The 20,384-nt window shown below is 33.3% G+C and overlaps 1 protein-coding gene across 1 annotated transcript in view; it reads left to right on the top strand.

The window, feature by feature from the left end:
- Nucleotides 1–20,384, top strand: part of LOC149788893 (plexin-A1-like) — a 159,867-nt gene that overhangs the window by 64,804 nt on the left and 74,679 nt on the right. The window contains exons 8-9 of the mRNA XM_089973565.1: nt 10,466–10,609; nt 10,918–11,149. Of these exons, the coding sequence (XP_089829691.1) occupies nt 10,466–10,609; nt 10,918–11,149 (376 nt within the window). The remainder of the gene's footprint in view (nt 1–10,465; nt 10,610–10,917; nt 11,150–20,384) is intronic.

Raw genomic sequence — 20,384 nt, 5'->3', positions numbered from 1 at the left:
CTGGAGTATTTGGATAATATTCCAGTCATTGTCCAGGTTAGGCTGGAAAACCCTGAATCCTTGACCTGGACAGTACTGTAATATTTAGCTGGAAAACCCTCGACATTTTTCCTTAAAACAAGAGATTTCACTAAAACAATTTCTTTTTTTTTTTTATTTTCCCTATAATTGTTTGACCACTGGGGGGAACCATCCCAAGGTCAACTTATTATCTAACATAATCTAGGGACTATAAATGTAGGGTAGAAAAAAAAACACCCTTATGCAAGCACACATTGATGCAGTACAATCTCTTTTTTTTATACGCAATTTAAATAAATACAAATATACAGAATCTAGGTGACATAGTTTGTGATATTATAGTCTTTTGTTCCTGTTTACTATCAAATCAGACTAAATTAAGTGTTATTTTTTTATAGTTTATATTACAAACACATTATACACTATAACATTATGCTATCAAATATGCATTTTATTTGTAACACATTTCTTAGTTACTGAAAAATTGTTAAAGCTATATTAAAAATCCAAATCACACACACACACACTTTTGGCTGAGACCCTGACAGGATCCCCATTCTATCTGTTAAGATAATGTACACTATTAGGTGAAACAATATAATATTAGCCATTTGAATTACAGTCAGTGCTCATAAAGTCTTATAGTCCAGTGCTCAGGGCCCCTCTAATTTCAGATCAAACCCCTACTGTATTCTAAGTGAGGTGCCCATTGGGTTTGTCAAAAAAAAATCTAATTCATCTGAAAACACTTTGACGATGCTGATGAAATGTTTAAATTTAATTTCAAGATGTTGGAAGACTGGTAAATTATTAATATTTATCTCCATATATGCCCCTTACTTATATTGAAAGTGGTAAATTTTGAGTACAAATTGAAGCATAATTATTGTGATCCATGAATGGGGAACAGATTGTCTGTGTTACATTAACTAGTTCTCACATGGCTTTAACGTACATGTGATTCTAAATGACTGGATATTTATGCACCAGAACCAGACTAGTGGAGACAGTTACTGTTTCACCAGTTGGTGTAATGATGCATGGCCTCATAATGCCATTAAAGCTAGTGTATATACATGACAAACTGTTAACCAATTACTTTGTTCTTGTAATCTGTTTAGTCAATTTTCAAGATTGACACTTAGCATTACTTTTCATTTCTTCTGCAGGATGTTTTTTTCAAGTATTATAAGAAATAAAGGGGTCAGTGTGGTTGTGTTCGGTTTTGAGTCTTTGATTACAAAATTTGGCTGACCATGAGATAAAAAGAAAAGAACAACTAAAAATGGTTGTGGCAAAAGCCTTGCACAAGTATTCTGATTTTTTATAATCTTGTTTAATTGATATTGCACTGTTCAAGATTTTTTAAGTTAAAGCTTCATAAATAATAATTAAGCTGTCCGTTGCTCACGGTTACACTAATGAAATAATGTTCCAAAAAAATTAAGTGGCATCTGTAAACAATTTCAAAAGTGCAAATGGAAACTGTATATTAATCAAAACACTTCGGATCCTAATGATCACAAACACTTTTGATCCACTGAGTAAGACAGACATTGTTAGAGCAATTAGACAATGGCTTACCTCAGGACCTGGAGGAAAACAATTGCTTTCAGTTTAATTTTTCGAGATTCAAAAAAAAAGCAAGTCAATTTAATATGATTTTGTTTTTATTTTTTCATATTTGAAATGTAGCAATTGCAACGATGTGTAAAAATATTACTGAGAAAGGGGCAATTTTGGGAACATGGAAATTGCAGTCCAGGCCTGTGTAGTTTGAGTCTGGGCTTGTTATTTGTTTTAAATCACCTGAGTCTTAGGGGCCTGTATCTAAAATAAAAATTCTTTGAGCACTGTTAACATTTAACCACCTCTTCTAAACAAGTCCTCTCAGAAACAATCGATGCATCCTCTCTTGCTTTCTTGTATTTTTTATGATTCAGGACCATCCACTGAAATACATTACAACAGCATGTTACTACACTGTATTAGCCTGAACAAATAATCTGACTGTTTACTTGATCGGCAAAATCATTTCATTTTTTTAGTTCAACATTCAAAAATCACTTCACTTAAACATCTGTAAGTGTTATTCATGATTATGCTTTAAAGAGATTCTAAATTTTAGTTTTGCCATCCATTTTGAAAGGGCCTAATGTCAAATGATTGGTACTTTAGGCTATATCTGTGAACAAAAAAGGCAAAGAAATTACTAATTTGATACCTTGAAATAGAATCACTTCAATCTTGTTTAAAAATGAAAAAAGTAGGTGCAATGACCTGAATAATTGCCGAATTTGATACATGAGAAGAAAAATGGAAATTAGGTCAACCAGCTTTCTTGCAATTTGCTTTCATCAGTCTATTGGTGCTAACTGACAACAATGCATCGAGAACTGCAGTTTGGCAGGTGCAGCTGTAAATAATAATGATCTGCAAAGTTATCATCCCAATGATTACATGAAGCAAGATTACAAAATCTCATCTAGCATATTAAATCTTACATAAAAGCTGTGCAGCAGTAGACATAGATATTGGCCCTACAGCTACCAAACAGCCTTGATTTTACTCACCAACATGAATTCAATTATTTTGGGGCTTCTAGGATCAGTTGGTGCACATTTATTGGTGCTGCATTATTCAAGGTTCACTAACCAGTCTCCACAACTGTAAACAAGGGAAATAACCATAGTTAAGGGCTTCATCTTGCTTGGTTTTATTATTTCATTTCCAGCAAACTTAATTCTTTATAGAATGCTGACAGAATGGGATGGGTTTGTCTCAAAGAAAGCAAAAACTATATACATGTTAAAGTTTATATTTAGTGAATAACTATTTTCTTCTTGCAGCAGATAATAATAATAATAACAGCAAGAACAGCAACAACAATAATTGTCACCATCATTTTAATGAAACTATTTCATGTTATTCACAATAACAGTTGCAGTTATATTAACTGGGACAGGTATAATATGCATGGTGATAAGAGTAAAAGATTCAGAAGAATGGACTTTTTTTTAAATGATTTTTTTGTGTGTAAAAATACTCACTATTTAAGTATTGATATCTTATGGAAATGTATAATACAGGACACAAAATCATATTTATTTACTTATCCTAAATCTCTAAATATGGAGATTATTATTATTATTTTTATTATTACTATTATTATTACAAATTTTGATATTTACTACCTTCAGAAATGTATAAAGCTGGTAATATTAAATGTAACAAAATGGAATTTTCGGAAATAAAAAAATAATCTTCATGAAATTTCACTGAGGTCATTCTTAACATAAAATTGTTTCTTGTATATTTGCTACTTGAAATTGTTTAAAAATTCAGTTTTTCGATACTACTGTTTCAGATACATTGAATTCACTGTGCAGATGCAGCACTTAAAAATTAGAATCTTGTTCTTTAGTAATATTGTATTTCAGAGAAATGTCTGTCTGACAATAATCTGGATGCCATGCCAGATATCCAACATTTGCACAGAATATTTAAATCCAAATTGCTCTTGTGGAACAGATTTGTGAGAAATTCCAACTTAGAACAAATTTATGTGTCCAATTCGAATCAAAGTCCAAAATCTACACATGTGAAAATTTGGTTGGTTTTTCCTTGGCTCACAAGATTTAACAAACTGCACACATGAGCTTGCAAAATCTACCCCATTTTATACATTGTTAACAAGGTTCTCATGTGCAGCTTATGAGAAACTCATGATAATTGTTGAGATTTTTCAGTATGGCTAATCCTAATCAATTGAGCAGAAGAAATGAAAAGTAATGCTAAGTGTCAATCTTGAAAATTGACTATGTTCTCTTCCAGGGTTTTCCATGCTAAAATATACCAAAGAAAGTCCAAACTGTCCATACTTTTTTCAGGGTTTTCCATGCTGAAAAAAAAATTCTAAGTCCAAACTGTCCATAGCTTTCCAGGCATGTCCAGCCTTTTCATGATATATTCTGCACAACATTTAATTTTTCCACTGTTTTCCTGGGTTTTCCATGGGTTTTCATGGTATTCTATCCTTTTCCAGTGTACACTATGGAAAAAGTACAGCTGGGTGTATAGATGTAGTATTTGGCTAGAAGAAAACAAAATTAATATGGCTGTTCATAGAATATTCCATACCGATTTGTATCTGCCAATGTAACTAGAAAATAGCTTTCATCTGGTTGATACTCTGACAAGATTCCCCTCAATCTGTAAAGATCATACACTATTAGGTGAATGTTAGCCATCTGAATTACGCTGAACCATCTCTTTATCTAATTTACAAGTCTTAGAATAAAATTCTGCATCCTTCCTTCTTGTATGATTCAGGTACCATCCACTGAAAGAGATCACAACAGCACCTACTATGTACCCTGAACAAAAATTTGACTATTTACTTGTTTGGCAAAAACATTTAATTTTTTAGCTAACATTAGAAAATCACTTTACAAGTCTGAGAAACATCTTTCAGTGTTATTCATAACCGTCCAATGATCAGTTCGTAAATTTTGGTTTTATCATCCGTTTTAAAAGGGCTACAAGATAGGTCATATGATTGGTTGTTGTTGTTGTTGTTGTGGGGTTTAACGCCATTTTTCAGCACATGATAGGCAATGCATGGCGGCCAGTATTAATGGTGGAGGAAGAACCCGGGAAAACCCCGGGAAGAACCACCGACCCACGAGAAGCTACTGGCAAGCTTTCTCACATACCCACATTGGCCAAAACTGAGACTCGAACCCACGCAGACAGAGGTGATATGGCAGTGATCCGTAATGGAGACCGCTTTAGACCACTCGTCCACTTGGGGCCCCCATATGGTTGGTACTTCAGATCTTTAAACAACTAAAAAACCAATTACCTTAGGACCTTTGAAATAGAATAACTGCCATTTTCTTTCAAAATGAAAAATTAAATGTAGTGACCTTGGAAAAATTGCTGAATTTGATATTTGGGGGAAAAGTCCCTAGGAAAAATGGAAATTAGGTTAACAAGCTTGCATGCAGTTTGCTAACCTTGTTAACTGAGTGTTGATAACCAACAACATTGCAACAAAAACTACAGTTTGGTAGGTGCAGCTATAAATAATAATGATTTACAAAGTTATCATCTCAATGATTATGTGAAGGAAGATTAAAACTGTGCAGCAATTGTACTGAATACAGTATAACTATAAAATGGCCCCCAAACTGCAGTTCTGTAAACTAGGAAAATTCAACAGCCTTGATTTTACTCACCAACATACATGTAGTAACTCAGTGACTTTAAATTATTGTATGGGTTCTATGATCAGTTACTGTACATGGATTGGTACTGCTTGCAATAAAATTTCCTGAATTAACAAGTTATATTGTGATGGTTCAATCTTAAGAATGGAGCCAGTTTGAAAATGAGAATGTCATGATAGTTCTGTCTTGTAATTACATCATAAATGTTGTCTGTATATTTGAAGGTTTGTAAACCAGTCTCCAGGCTGTAAACTAGGGAAGTAACTAATGTTAAGGTCTCAATACCAAATTAGGTCTTTTCACAGAAAACCACATTTCCTCTTGCATGATTTTATTGTTTGATTTCATTGTTAAGAAGCAAAGCATAACTCTGTACGGAATGCTAGCAGAATAGGATGGGTATCTGTTAAAGAAAACAAAATTATTTGAAAATAACTGACAACTATTTTTTATTCTGTCAGCAGATAATAATAATGATAATAATAATAATAATAATAATAGTATTTTATACTATTCACAACAACACTTACAATAATAACCAAGACAGGGAATCATGCCTAATGATAAGAAGCAAAAGATTCAGAAGAATGGATAATGATTAATGAAGTATTGATATTATATGGATATATATAATACAGCAAATTAATATCACATTATTTACTTATCTTAAATCTATAAATAATGGAGTTGTTTATTATTATTATTATTATTATTATTAAAAGTTTTGATATTTACCTCCTTCAGAAATGTATAAATCTGGTAATATTAAATATAACAAAAAAGAATTAGTGGAAATAAAAAGTAATCTTCATGATTAATTTAACAGAGGGCATCATTTGCATAAAATTATTTCTTGTACGTTTGCTACTTGAAATTGCTTAAAAATTCAGTTTTCTATACTGTTGCTTAAGATTCATCAAATATGCTGTGCAGATGGGGTAATTCAATGTTAGAATCTTGTCTTTGAGTAATATTGTATTCCAACAACATTGAGTAATATTGTATTCCAACCACATTGAGTAATATTGTATTCCAACCACATTGAGTAATGTTGTATTCCAACCACATTGAGTAATATTGTATTCCAACCACATTGAGTAATGTTGTATTCCAACCACATTGAGTAATGTTGTATTCTAACCACATTGAGTAATGTTGTATTCCAACCACATTGAGTAATATTGTATTCCATCCACATTGAATAATATTGTATTCCAACCACATTGAGTAATATTGTATTCCAACCACATTGAGTAATATTGTATTCCAACCACATCTATTTAACGGTAATTTATGCCATGCTTGATATCCAACATTTGCACAGAATATAAAGTCCAAATTGCTCATGTCAAACACATATGTGAGAAAATCCAACTTAGAACAAATATAACAGGTGTCAAACCAGAATCAAAGTCCAAATTTCTCACATGATAACTCACAAGAGAAATTAGAACTATGCCTTATCTTCAGACATAGATGTAATTGAAAAGAATGTTTTCCATGTTAATTTTTCTTATGAGAACACTTAAATTCTCACATGAGAAAAATCTGTTCATGTGATAATTTGCTAAGTTTTTCCTTGGTTAACAAGATCTATCAAACATCACATTATGAGCTTGTAAAACTACTCTATTTGCATACATTTCAAACAAGTTTCTTATGCACTCTATTTGCATACATTTCTAACACGTTTCTTATGCACTCTATTTACATACATTTCTAACAAGTTTCTTATGCACTCTATTTGCATACATTTCTAACAAGTTTCTTATGCACTCTATTTGCATACATTTCTAACAAGTTTCTTATGCATTCTATTTGCATACATTTCTAACAAGTTTCTTATGCACTCTATTTGCATACATTTCTAACAAGTTTCTTATGCACTCTATTTGTATACATTTCTAACACGTTTCTTATGCACTCTATTTGCATACATTTCTAACACGTTTCTTATGCACTCTATTTACATACATTTCTAACAAGTTTCTTATGCACTCTATTTGCATACATTTCTAACAAGTTTCTTATGCATTCTATTTGCATACATTTCTAACAAGTTTCTTATGCACTCTATTTGCATACATTTCTAACAAGTTTCTTATGCACTCTTTTTGTATACATTTCTAACACGTTTCTTATGCACTCTATTTGCATACATTTCTAACACATTTCTTATGCATTCTATTTGCATACATTTCTAACAAGTTTCATATGTGCAGTTGATGAGAAGCTTATGAGAATTGGTGAGTTTTGTTTCTGTACAGGTAACTCTAATCTGTTGAGCAGAAGAAATGAAATATAAATCTAAGTGCCAGTCTTGAAAAGTGACTAAGTTCTTTTCCAGGGTTTTTCAGGCTGAAATGTATCAAAAAAGATTATAAGTCCAAACTGTCCATAGTTTTTTCCAGGCATTGTCCAGCCTTTCCATAGACAATATCCAGGGTTTTCAGAATAAATTCTGCAAGATATTTCATTTGTTTTTCACTGTTTCCATGTTTTTCCAAGGTATTCTGTCCTTTTCCAGAGTATGTTATGGAAAAACTACTGCTGGGATTAATCAGTTACTATCATTGTCTTTCACTGTTTATAATGGCCATCAGGCCTTGTACTGTTACTATCATTGCCTTTGACTGTATATAAAGGCCATCAGGCCTTGTACTGTTACTCTCATTGCCTTTGACTGTATATAAAGGCCATAAGGCCTTGTACTGTTACTATCATTACCTTTCACTGTATATAAAGGCCATCAGGCCTTGTATAGTTACTATCATTGCCTTTCACTGTATATAAAGGCCATCAGGTCTTGTACTGTTACTATCATTGCCTTTCACTGTATATAAAGGACATCAGGCCTTGTACTGTTACTATCATTGCCTTTCACTGTATATAAAGGCCATCAGGTCTTGCACTGTTACTATCATTGTCTTTCACTGTATATAAAAGACATCAGGACTTGTACTGTTACTATCTTTGTCTTTCACTGTATATTAAGGCCATCAGGCCTTGTACTGTTACTATCATTGCCTTTCATTGTATATAAAGGCCATCAAGCCTTGTACTGTTACTGTCATTGCCTTTCACTGTATATAAAAGACATCAGGCCTTGTACTGTTACTGTCATTGCCTTTCACTGTATATAAAGGCCATCAGGACTTGTATTGTTTTATGAAAATCTGAATAATTATCTAAGTAGAACCTAGCTATACAGGCTGTTCTTAGAAAGAAAAAAAAACAATACAGGCAAAAAAATATTATAATTGTTACGCAAGTATTGCACAGTGAGTGCCTGGAGCAATATGCTTTTGTTTTTAAACACTGCACATTAATACAAATATCTTAATGAGTGCAGTGGTGTGACCTTTCAAACCTAAGTACACATCTTCTATTCATGAGAAAATAGAAATGTAAAACATTTAATATTTTCACTCTATTATTACATTTGATCAGTGGATGTCATACGAAAATAATAAGTAATTAATATCTTTTATTAGGATAGCTTTTCACTTTCATAAATTATAATTTGTTAATGTTCTTTGGTAGCCAATGGTATGATACAATATTGATAAACAGCTCTCACAAAGTGTGTAATGACTGAGTTGATTTCTAATTCATGACTTTATTGGAAATTTATATTTTCTGTCCTGGAAATATTGCAAATGTTGCTGTTACAAGTGCAGTGATAATACAACATGGAAATTTAAATGTGGAATACCACTATTGTACTGTTAAGTAATTAGGTTCACTATCAAAGCATTAAGTTCTCAACAATCATGGGTTATGTGCCTGAACAATGCCAGTGTAAACCTATTTTGTTTGAAACAATCCTGCCAAAATTGTCCCATGGGAAGCCAATGTTTTGGTCCAGAGTTGGATCTGTAAAGCTCTGATGAATGCTGCTGTTATTAATGGATGTAATGTGATGGCTGGTGCTGAAGAAATTGTTACAAATATGCTAAACCTAAACTGCAAAGATGCAGACAGTGGAGATGTGCATTGAGACCAGAAAACATCTTCCCTTAAGCCAATTCACTCTAAGTGGCTTATCTGTTGACATAACAAAAACAGCTCATTGGAAAGACCTGACTGAAATGGGCTTTGAAAAAGTGGGACTGTTCTGCTGATTGATTATTTAACAGTTTGTTGTTATGTTCAAAAATGTACATATATAAATGGGAATATGGGAATAATACTTGCTTTGGGAAATAAAGAAGGACACGGATATTGAATAAATTTGCAAACTATTGCTATACATCAGGTATAGTCTTTACAACCTTACACTAGTTTTCATGCTCATGAAATTTTTTTGCATTCAAATTAAATTGTAATCAGAAATTAGTTCCATTTTTCCTTGTTCGTGTACTTATCCTAACGTACATGTCACATCCTCAGCGCTATAGGAAACCATGTTATCCTAATGTACATTTCACATTCTCAACACTAAAGGAAACCATGTTATCTTAATGTACATTTCACATTCTCAGCACTATAGGAAACCATGTTATCCTAATATACATTTCACATTCTCAGTACTAAAGGAAACCATGTTATCTTAATTTCACATTCTCAGCTCTATAGGAAACCATGTTATCCTAATATACATTTCACATTCTCAGTGCTATAGGAAACCATGTTATCCTAATGTACATTTCACATTCTCAGCGCTATAGGAAACTATGTTTTCCTAATGTACATTTCACATCCTCAGCGCTATAGGAAACCTTGTTATCCTAATGTACATTTCACATTCTCAGCACTATAGGAAACCATGTTATTAAAAAAAAAAGAAAGAAGCAGATATTTTGTTTTGACTTTTAAATTTGTAGTCTAGCTCACCCATGAAAACCACAAAATTGGAATCCAACAAATTTAAAGTGTTTCACAGTATCTGCCTTTATATCATGGAACCTTTATTAACCAGACCAAGTATATTAAGGATTTTTTTCTTGCAGCCACATAACAATTATAATGATACAAATTATTCCAGCCAACAGATACCAAGCCAAATAATTTTGTTACTTTATGATCATTATACACAACTTCCACTATTTATAAAGACAGTAAACTATGAGCTTGTTGAGTCCCAAAGAGTGACTATCTAGTTAACAGGGGCCATTATTTATCACAAATGAGGATACAGATTTCATATGAATGGCAATTAATTGTTTGCACTAAACTTTATGATTTATTTGCAGTTTTTCTACTTTCAACAGGGCAATAACTTGCTGTGGGAGAGAGGAGATATCATTATCACCATTGGCTATGAAAACTGTGCATTGGTGGAAGTTACAGAGAATAACATATCATGCAGTCCTCCAGCTCAGCAGCCCGGATCAAACCTTCATTTTCCTGTTTCTGTATGTACATCATCACTCATTACTTTCATTTAACGCCATGTTTCTATCTCAAATTTTTTTTTTTAAGTTAACTGGGATTGAAATATTTTCATTCGAAGTTTCATTCAGAATATGAGTAACAAAATCAAAATTAGAATATCTATGAAATATCTTTATCTTTCTTGACATTTCCAATTGTTTTGGTTCAAATTTTTATTGGCTATATTCATATAATTTAGACATGATGAAGTGTGGGTGCCAACATCCCTCCTACCCCTCAACAAATAACAGTGTTGAAGGAAATATCTTGAATGTCTTTCTTTGTGTAGGTGAAGATTGGCAATTTCAAGCAAACTGTTGGCTACTTGAAGTATGAAGATGAAACAATGTCAAAAACTGTCATCGGTGTGATTGCCAGTATTGCAGGAGTTCTGCTTCTAGTGTTAATACTGGTTGCAGTTTTTTGTTTACGAAAATCTCGACAACTCAGCAGGAAGGCAGAGGAATTGGAGAAACAAATTCAAGACTGGGAAATGGAAATTAGGAATGTCAGTCGAGAAGGTATGTGATCAAGACATTAACTGACCTCTACTGCTTTTACTGCATCTGTTGATCATCCCTCAAAAGCATTATTTACAGAACTCAAATGGTTCACAATATATGACAGGATAGATTTTCACAAGGCAGTTCTTTTATATAAATGTCTACATGGAACTGCACCAGAGTATCTTCAAGACTTATTCAGGCCTTTTTCAGCACAATACCAGTTGAGATCAATATCACTTGGAAACATTCTAATACCAAAACCAAGAACAGAGCAATTTAAAAAGAGTTTTCAATACTCTGGCACAGTTCTGTGGAATAAGCTTCCACTACATGTAAAATCTGCTGAAAATATTAGAATATTTAAGAAAAGATATCATGAGCATGTATGTGTTTCTAACAGATAATGGAATTTAGTATTTTAATACTAAACATGTTAAAATAAACAGTAATTATTGCCATCTTCATATAATGTGCATTGTTATACTCTCCTTAAGAGGGCCTCAAGGGAGAATAGTCCTTGACTAATGAGTCACCCTCTATAAATAAAGCATTATTATTATTATTATTATTATTACCCATCTGACAGAAAATTAAAAATCAACATCCAGTTGGATATATGTATTTGTAGATACTATTGAAAATGGATTATTATAAATTCAATGCAATCTAGGATATCATTTACTAGATGTCATTCAGTAGAAGAATAATTGTTATACATACATGTAATATATACAAATGACGTTTTTAAAATCAGAAGTATACTGTCTTGTTACCTGTTAGATTGTCTCTTATAGCTTTAGGATCAGTTCATCATTCACATCTCAGCTCTGATCATGTCATGTATATCTAGTGAGCACCATCTCATGCATATCTTGGTTAGGACCAGCTCGTGCATATCTTAGCTACAACCAGTTTTTGCATATCTTGGCTAGGATCATCTCATGCATATCTTGGCTAGGACCAGCTCATGCATATCTTGGCTAGGGCCAACTCATGCACATCTTGGCTAGGACAAGTTTTTGCATATCTTGACTAGGACCATCTCATGCATATTTTGGTGAGGACTAGCTCATGCATATCTTGGTTACAACCATCTCATGCATATCTTGGCTAGGACACACTCATGCATATCTTGGCTAGGACCAGCTCATGCATATCTTGGCTACAACCATCTCATGCATATCTTGGCTAGGACCATCTCATGCATATCTTGGCTAGGATGAGCTCATGTATATCTTGGCTAGGACCATCTCATGCATATCTTGGCTAGGACCAGCTCATGCATATCTTGGCTAGGATCATCTCATGCATATCTTGGCTAGGACCAGCTCATGCATATCTTGGCTAGGGCCAACTCATGCACATCTTGGCTAGGACAAGTTTTTGCATATCTTGACTAGGACCATCTCATGCATATTTTGGTGAGGACCAGCTCATGCATATCTTGGCTACAACCATCTCATGCATATCTTGGCTAGGACCATCTCATGCATATCTTGGCTAGGATGAGCTCATGTATATCTTGGCTAGGACCATCTCATGCATATCTCGGCTAGGACCAGCTCATGCATATCTTGGCTAGGACCAGCTCATGTATATTTAGCTAGGACCATCTCATGGATATCTTGGCTAGGACCATCTCATGCATATCTTGGATAGGACCAGCTCATGTATATTGAGCTAGGACCATCTCATGCATATCTTGGCTAGGACCAACTCGTGTATATTTAGCTAGGACCAGCTCATGGATATCTTGGCTAGGACCATCTCATGCATATCTTGGATAGGACCAGCTCATGTATATTTAGCTAGGATCAGCTCATGCATATCTTGGCTAGGACCAACTTGTGTATATTTAGCTAGGACCATCTCATGGATATCTTGGCTAGGACCATCTCATGCATATCTTGGCTAGGACCAGCTCATGTATATTTAGCTAGGACCAGCTCATGCATATCTTGGCTAGGACCAACTCGTGTATATTTAGCTAGGACCAGCTCATGCATATCTTGGCTTGGACCAACTCGTGTATATCTAGCTAGGACCAGCTCATGCATATCTTGGCTGGGATCAGCTCATGCATATCTTAGCTAGGATGAGCTCATGCATATCTTGACTACAACCAGCTCATGCATAGGACCAGCATGTACATATCTCAGCTTCAAGAGCTTTCTAATATCATTTTTTGACACATTTACTGAGCCATCTAGTACCTGATATGTCATATTAAACTATATAATTTGATGGTGCTCTTCACCAGTTTCATTTTAGCTCTTGAGGCTAGGTAAGCATGTGGTATTGATGGCTTGTGTCCATTGTGCATTTTCTAACATCCATCCGGCAACATTTACTAATTTCAAGTTCTTTCCCTACATCACAAAACCAATTTCATCCTGATTTGGTAGAAATTATTCAGCATTACAGCCTTTCTAGTTTATACAACTGTGGATGCCATGCCATCCAGAATTGTGGCTCTTATTTACAGTAAAAAATTTAACAACAACAAATTGCTTCTTATTTGTTCTTTTCTTCTAAAGCAACAATAAACAGAATTTGACCAAATTTAAACAAAACCAAACCTATTATTAAGTTTTTCCAAGTATGATGTTGATTAGCCTTCCAGTATGGCTGCCTTTACCTAAAATAAACAAACCTACTACGTTCTTTTCTAAAAACACTTAGTGGAATTTGACCAAATTTGACAGAGTGCATGTTGGCTTGAATGTCTTAAATGTTAATACAGAAATTTGAAAAACTTAATTTGAAAAATGGCATTCATTTTCAAATCCACTGCCATATCAGTCAGAAAAGAGTATAAGCCTTCCAGGTTTTTACAAGTGATGCTAATTCTTCAGCTAATGTAGCTGCAATTTCTAAAAAAGGTACGAAAAACCTTTAAATGACATCATTAATCCTCCTTAAGTTAGTTTGACTGAAAGCATTCTGGAATTTGAAAGTCCTTTTACTGATGGCATCTCAAATGGTTCTAGGACAATTACCCTCAGTCATTGACCCCCTGGTCTATTTCCCCCCTGTCAATTAACCCCAAGTCAATTACCCCCACCCATGTAAATTACCTTTTTGGATATCTAACCCCATGATAGTTTATACCACATTATTAGAATATTGCATTATTTTGTAATTCCTGAAACAGAACAATTTTGTATCACAAGGAAAAAGAATTGTATTCTATGTTTAGGACTATGGAACTTTAAAAGTACAAAGTGAGTCACAGTTAGGAGTGTACACTAGGGATAACTGAAATTTAATGTAAGACACAACAATTATTTATTAGTTTTATTGCATTAATACTTTTGGTAGTTATCGTACATTTGGTTCTCACCTCAAAATGGTTTTTATACTTAATCAGCTAAAATTGGTCATATTTGGAATACATCTGCAGTTGCACAAAATGCAGATGAGACTGAGTAAATAAGCATGCAACATAATATTTTCTGCCAGCTACTGATGACAAATAGGTCAAACTGATGATCAACTGCTAGGCATATCCTTGTTATCAGATGGCCTCATCATGCCTAATGTGTTGTATAGAAGCATATGTTATACACACAGTAGGCAAATTAAGTACCTGAACAATTATAGAGTTATGGAACTTATGTAAATTATAAAAAAGCTTGCCACTTAATTAAGGTCATAAAACCTGTTCTTTACAGGTAATATATTGTACAGAAGCATACGTTATAGACTAAATAGGTGGATTAAAGACACAATACCTGGACAATTATATAATTTTGGAACTTTTCCAAGTCACATGGAAGCATGCCACTTAAGGCCATAAAACCTGTTCTTTACAGCTAATATATTGTTGTTGTTGTTGTTGTGGTTGTAGGGTTTAACACCATTTTTCAGCTAGGCTATACATGGTGGCCAGTATTAATGGTGGAGGAAGAACCCGGGAAAACCCCAGAAAGAACCACCGACCCACGAGAAGCTACTGGCAAGCTTTTTCACATACCCACATTGGCTGAATCCGAGACTCGAACCCACGCAGACAGAGGTGAGATGGCAGTGATCTGTAACAGAGAGCGCTTTAGACCACTCGGCCACTTGGGGCCCCTCTAATATATTGTATTGGAGCATATGGCTTTGTTTGATTAAAACACCTTTCTCACATGAAGGCATCTTCTTGTTATTAATATCATGCATCATTCTTACTTCTGGTTGTTTTATTTTATTCAGTGTATGTGCTTCTTGTATACATTGGAATAACCATGTCATGGGGGTATTTGTCCAGGGGTTAATTGATGGGGGGGGGGGGGGGGGTAAATGACCAGGGGTTTATTGTCCTGCCACCATCTCAAAAAATTGTTTAATGGAATGTAACCAACTTTGATAGATAGAATGCCTGAAAGCCTTCCAGTGATGCTGATCAACTATTTAATATGGCCACCCAACAGAGACTGACCAGTATTGGCAGAGAGCATCCTTAATTGAAGCCCTTTTTAGTTTATACATATGACCTCCTAAAAAGGTCATATCAGGAGATCTTCAGAAGAGGATGTACTATAAATGTCCAAAATGGCCTACCTCAGAATCTTTTCATTTTATGAAATATTGAATCTGTAACATGGTTAGTTATGAAATAATCTTCACAATTAGATTGAAACTATTACAGGGAATTATGGGAAGAACATTGATTAGCCTAGCACATAGATATATGTGTGCACAACAAAAAAACACAGAACCTATTGTTCTCATATTGCTTGATATATGTATGATTGATATGTTATGTGTAATTGATTTCTGTATGTGTAATTGATTTCTGTATGTATGATTGATTTATGTATGTATGAATAATATCTGTATGTATAAGTGATTTACATATGTATGGTTGATATATGTATGTATGATTGATATATGTATGTGTAATTGATTTATGTATGTGTAATTGATTTATGTATGTATATGATTGATATATGTATGTATGATTGGTATAAGTATGTATGATTAATATATGTATGCTTGATTGATATATGTATGTATGATTGATATATGTATGTGTAATTGATTTATGTATGTATATGATTGATATATGTATGAATGATTGGTATAAGTATGTATGATTAATATATGTATGCTTGATTGATAATGGTATGTATGATTGATATATGTACTCCACTCCCTCGACAACTCGCACCCTGATAACTCACGAACCCGCTTATAACTCGGGGTAAGGCATGGATCCCATTTTTGTAACCAGAAAATACCCCAAAAATTGATCCCTATTTGTTGAACTTGAAGAAAATTGCAATCAAAATTGGTAACAGTAACTTTGATGTATCGCTCATTTTATCATCGAAAACAATAGATAAGACCTGGAAATTTTAGTCAGCACTATGAAATATCAAATTTAAAAATAGGTCATACAACTGTTTACATTTTCTTTCCAAACGACATTCCGAGTACACCGCAATTAACGATATGTAAGGAAATTTTGATCAATGAAAGTGTCACACCAAGTGGAGGCAGTACTAAAATACAAATTATATAATTTTTTTATCAATTGAAATTTGTGTTCTAGTTCTATCTTTTAGTTCCTTTTAAGTGTAATCGTCATAAATGAAATGTGTCCTCTTGAAATTAAATGTAAAGTGCATCAGTCTACCATAACAGCTTATATGTCCACGATTATTTCTCTGAGAACCTAATTAATTGCTGACCGTGTTTTGATAACTGACTTCCGGAAGTATTTGTTGTATTGTTGCACTGAATTAAAAGCTGGCCTCCTTTTTATTATCACGTTAATTAGGAATAAAAGAAACGTTAAAAGGTATGAAAATCTAACAAACTTAAAATCTAGCAGCCCCAGTCTTATGTCAGGTGAACTCACTTCATTTGATCAATCGAACACTTATAAATCTTATTGTGTATGTAACATAAACTACCTTAAATTAACCAACTCTTTCATAACTGTGATCAAAGATAACAAGGCAGCCAAGCGAAATGGATACTTCGTAAAATAAAGAGCTTGATTTCACAGATACGGACCATTGTGGGCAAGCAGGTCTCAGAGAATTCTTGAACTGGCCGTTAGAGATATCCTTAGAGAAGGATGATAAGAAGTTTCATTATTACTTCCAATGAAATCACGACATCAATATTGTACTAATTGAACAATACAAAAATTGAGTTTCGATGTAGATGATTGTCTCCCGAAATAAATGTCTTATGTTTTTGAAAAAAGGAATCTTGTTTGGTGGTGTATCAACAGTTAATCTAGTTCCCTGCTATAATGGACTCCCAATTAGGCAGGATAATATTAAACACCACTATGGGAACCAGACTCATCAAGAAAACAAAAAGCAGTGACATAATACACAGATTTTTTTGCATACACATGATGGTTGCTGAAACCAATTGGAACGTTCTTTCATATGTTGGACATTTTGAAAATAAATGTTATTTAAACAGAATAATGAACAACTTCATTAGAAAAAGCGCATTATTAAAAATTATTATCGACATGATTATAAAATGAGGATTCAGTCAGTAAACAGCCCAGTTCCCTAACGCTGCTTCCCCCCATGGTTTTCTCGATGTCAAAAAGATTTTGTCCAATTTTTGGAGGTCCCTTGGTAACTCACACCTCGCTTACAGTGCAGTTTATGTTTTTTGACCCTGTTGTGTGCAAGTTATTGATGGAGAGGTATATATAATTGGTGTATATATATGTATGATTGGTATATATATATATATGTATGATTTATATATGTATGTATGATTGATATATGTATATATGATTGATATATGTATGATTGATATATGTATGTAGAACTGGTATATATCTATGTATGATTGATATATATATTTATGATTGATATAATTATGTGTATGTATGATTGATATATATATATATATGGTTTATATGTATGTATGATTGATATATATGTATGTGTGATTGATATATGTATGATTTATATATATGTATGTTTGATAAATATTTTTGTATGATTGATATTTGTTTGATTGATATATATGTATGATTGGTATATGGTGTCCATAAACAAATAGTACCTGAAGACATACTGGAAATACAGTGTGCATATTATTTATAGCTGTAGCTGTAGAATTAACCTTTATACGATTTTAGTAAAATAGGTTAAATTAGTGTAAAATCAACAGGTTAAAGAAATAGTTTATGTAGGTTATAATCTTACAGTATTACATAACCCAGCTTAGTTGAAAAGCCAACTGTAAGTTATATAAGGTAGGTTAGTGATGTCATGCCAGCATAGGCTTCACGTAAAATATAGAGGATATTTTCTTGTTTCATCATGTGGTACAAAAAATATGATATATTAAACCAGAGGTTAAAATATATTGATTTTCATACCACAAGATGAACTATATCTGGTACTTATGCAGTAAAAGAAAATTTTGTTTTCGTTATTTACCAGATTTGCTCCAGAATAAAAGCTTAAAAGATTGAAATACCCCCTTCCCCTTTTGTAAATTCACCTCAGTTTCCTAGGCGGATATATAAAAAATATCAGTGACTCAAGATAGTGCTAGGATTGGAAAGACATAATATGCAACAATAAGTTACATTTTTGAAATTTCGTAAACTTTTAGAATTAACAATGCATCACATCAAGTTTATCATTGTTGTCAAGGAAGTAAGAAAATAAAACCTCATATAGCTGTGAACAGCATCAGTTAAGATATCTTTATGCATCAATTTGGATATTTTTGAGCATCAATTTAGATATCTTTAAAACAAATTAAGTTCCATATCTGAAATATAATGTGGTTTCTATTTATTTCTTATAGCTCACAAAGTGCTCATTTTTGTTGCTACAACTTCTGTAGGCACACACAATCATGTGTTGCAATCCATGATGTGAAATCTTACATTTTCATATGTGAAAATATAAGGATATATTTTTCACATGTGAAAATGAATGAATAAAAAAATATGAAAATTATTTTGCCAAGAAGTTTCAATAACTCACATTTAAAGATATAATAACATGTTTTAATGATTTATTCTCAAAAGCTGCCTATTAGTTTTGACAAAATTTGACCAAAGCTTTCTTCTTTTATGAAAAAAAGATTTCAATTGCTATTCAATATGGCTTTATGTACTTAAAATTGAAATCTCCATATAAGTGAATTCTCCAAAAATATGACAAAATTTGACACAGAGCATCTTGGCTTGAAGGCCTTTCAGTGTTAAATGCGTCTTAAGAGAACACGATGGTAATTTTTTCTTCTTCTTAAAACCAGTAAATAAAGTTTTAAATTTTCAGATCGGATGCATCCTTTTGAACCAGATTTACTAGCTGCTCTTGCATTTGCCTCATAGGCAAATATCAGTCAGGTGAGCAAACTCAAACTCACCTGGATCTCATGTTTTAGCTGCATGGTCTTACATTACTCTCATTCATGGTGTATCAGTTAGTATGTATTTCATGGTTGCCTCAAACCATGACTTGCCAATAATGTAAATATATTTGCTCTAAAGGGCCTAATTGCTTATATCCATGACCTTAAAAAACTACTGAAAATTAATTTTTTGTAAAAGCATAAAAGTAATACTTAGTAAAAATGAAATGAATAAGGCATTTAGACACTTGTCTTTCCAAAGGATTATCACTGATATTCACATCTAACAGTTCATTTCTGGATCGATACATTTACAATTAGCTCATTTGAACCGGTTGTATGGCCTAAGGTTTGTTGTGCTTTGTGCATTGCCCTTTGTCTGTCATCTATCAAGTGTTAACTTTTACAGTTCAAAAGGCCTTGCTTGTTAACAGATTGGAATGAAACCTGGTGCTTAGGATTATTATGAAGCTGTTTGATGAGCTTAAGCATGAATGATACGTGTGTGTCCATTCTATTGGCAAGTGTTATGAAGATTTAGACAAATTAGTTCCATCACTGTATAATAATGCATAATTAAATATGGAGTTATCCAGTACCCATTATATCACTACCTTTACACCCCAACCCCCACCCCTAACAAACATTCATCTGCTTGGTCTGATTTGTTTGGTATTACAGAATTATATAGTGTTGAGACAATGTGTGTAAAGACTTTGCATGGTGGCACATTGTGATAGGCATTCTGGGCTTATAGTATGAAAGGATTTGAACTTGAACCCGTTTGGTTGCAAATCTGGCATGCTGACCAATGAGCCACTGTGACTATTACACAGGATGAGTTTTGATCTCTGCAATCTGAAGGAACAACAAGAATTTATATTCACTTACAGGTAATTTATTT

The sequence above is a fragment of the Sinohyriopsis cumingii genome, chromosome 11 (genome assembly GCF_028554795.1).
Source record: "Sinohyriopsis cumingii isolate HCF-2022 chromosome 11, ASM2855479v2, whole genome shotgun sequence".
In the NCBI taxonomy this organism is placed as follows: Eukaryota; Metazoa; Mollusca; class Bivalvia; order Unionida; family Unionidae; genus Sinohyriopsis; species Sinohyriopsis cumingii.
This window is presented reverse-complemented; position numbering and strand designations above follow the sequence as displayed.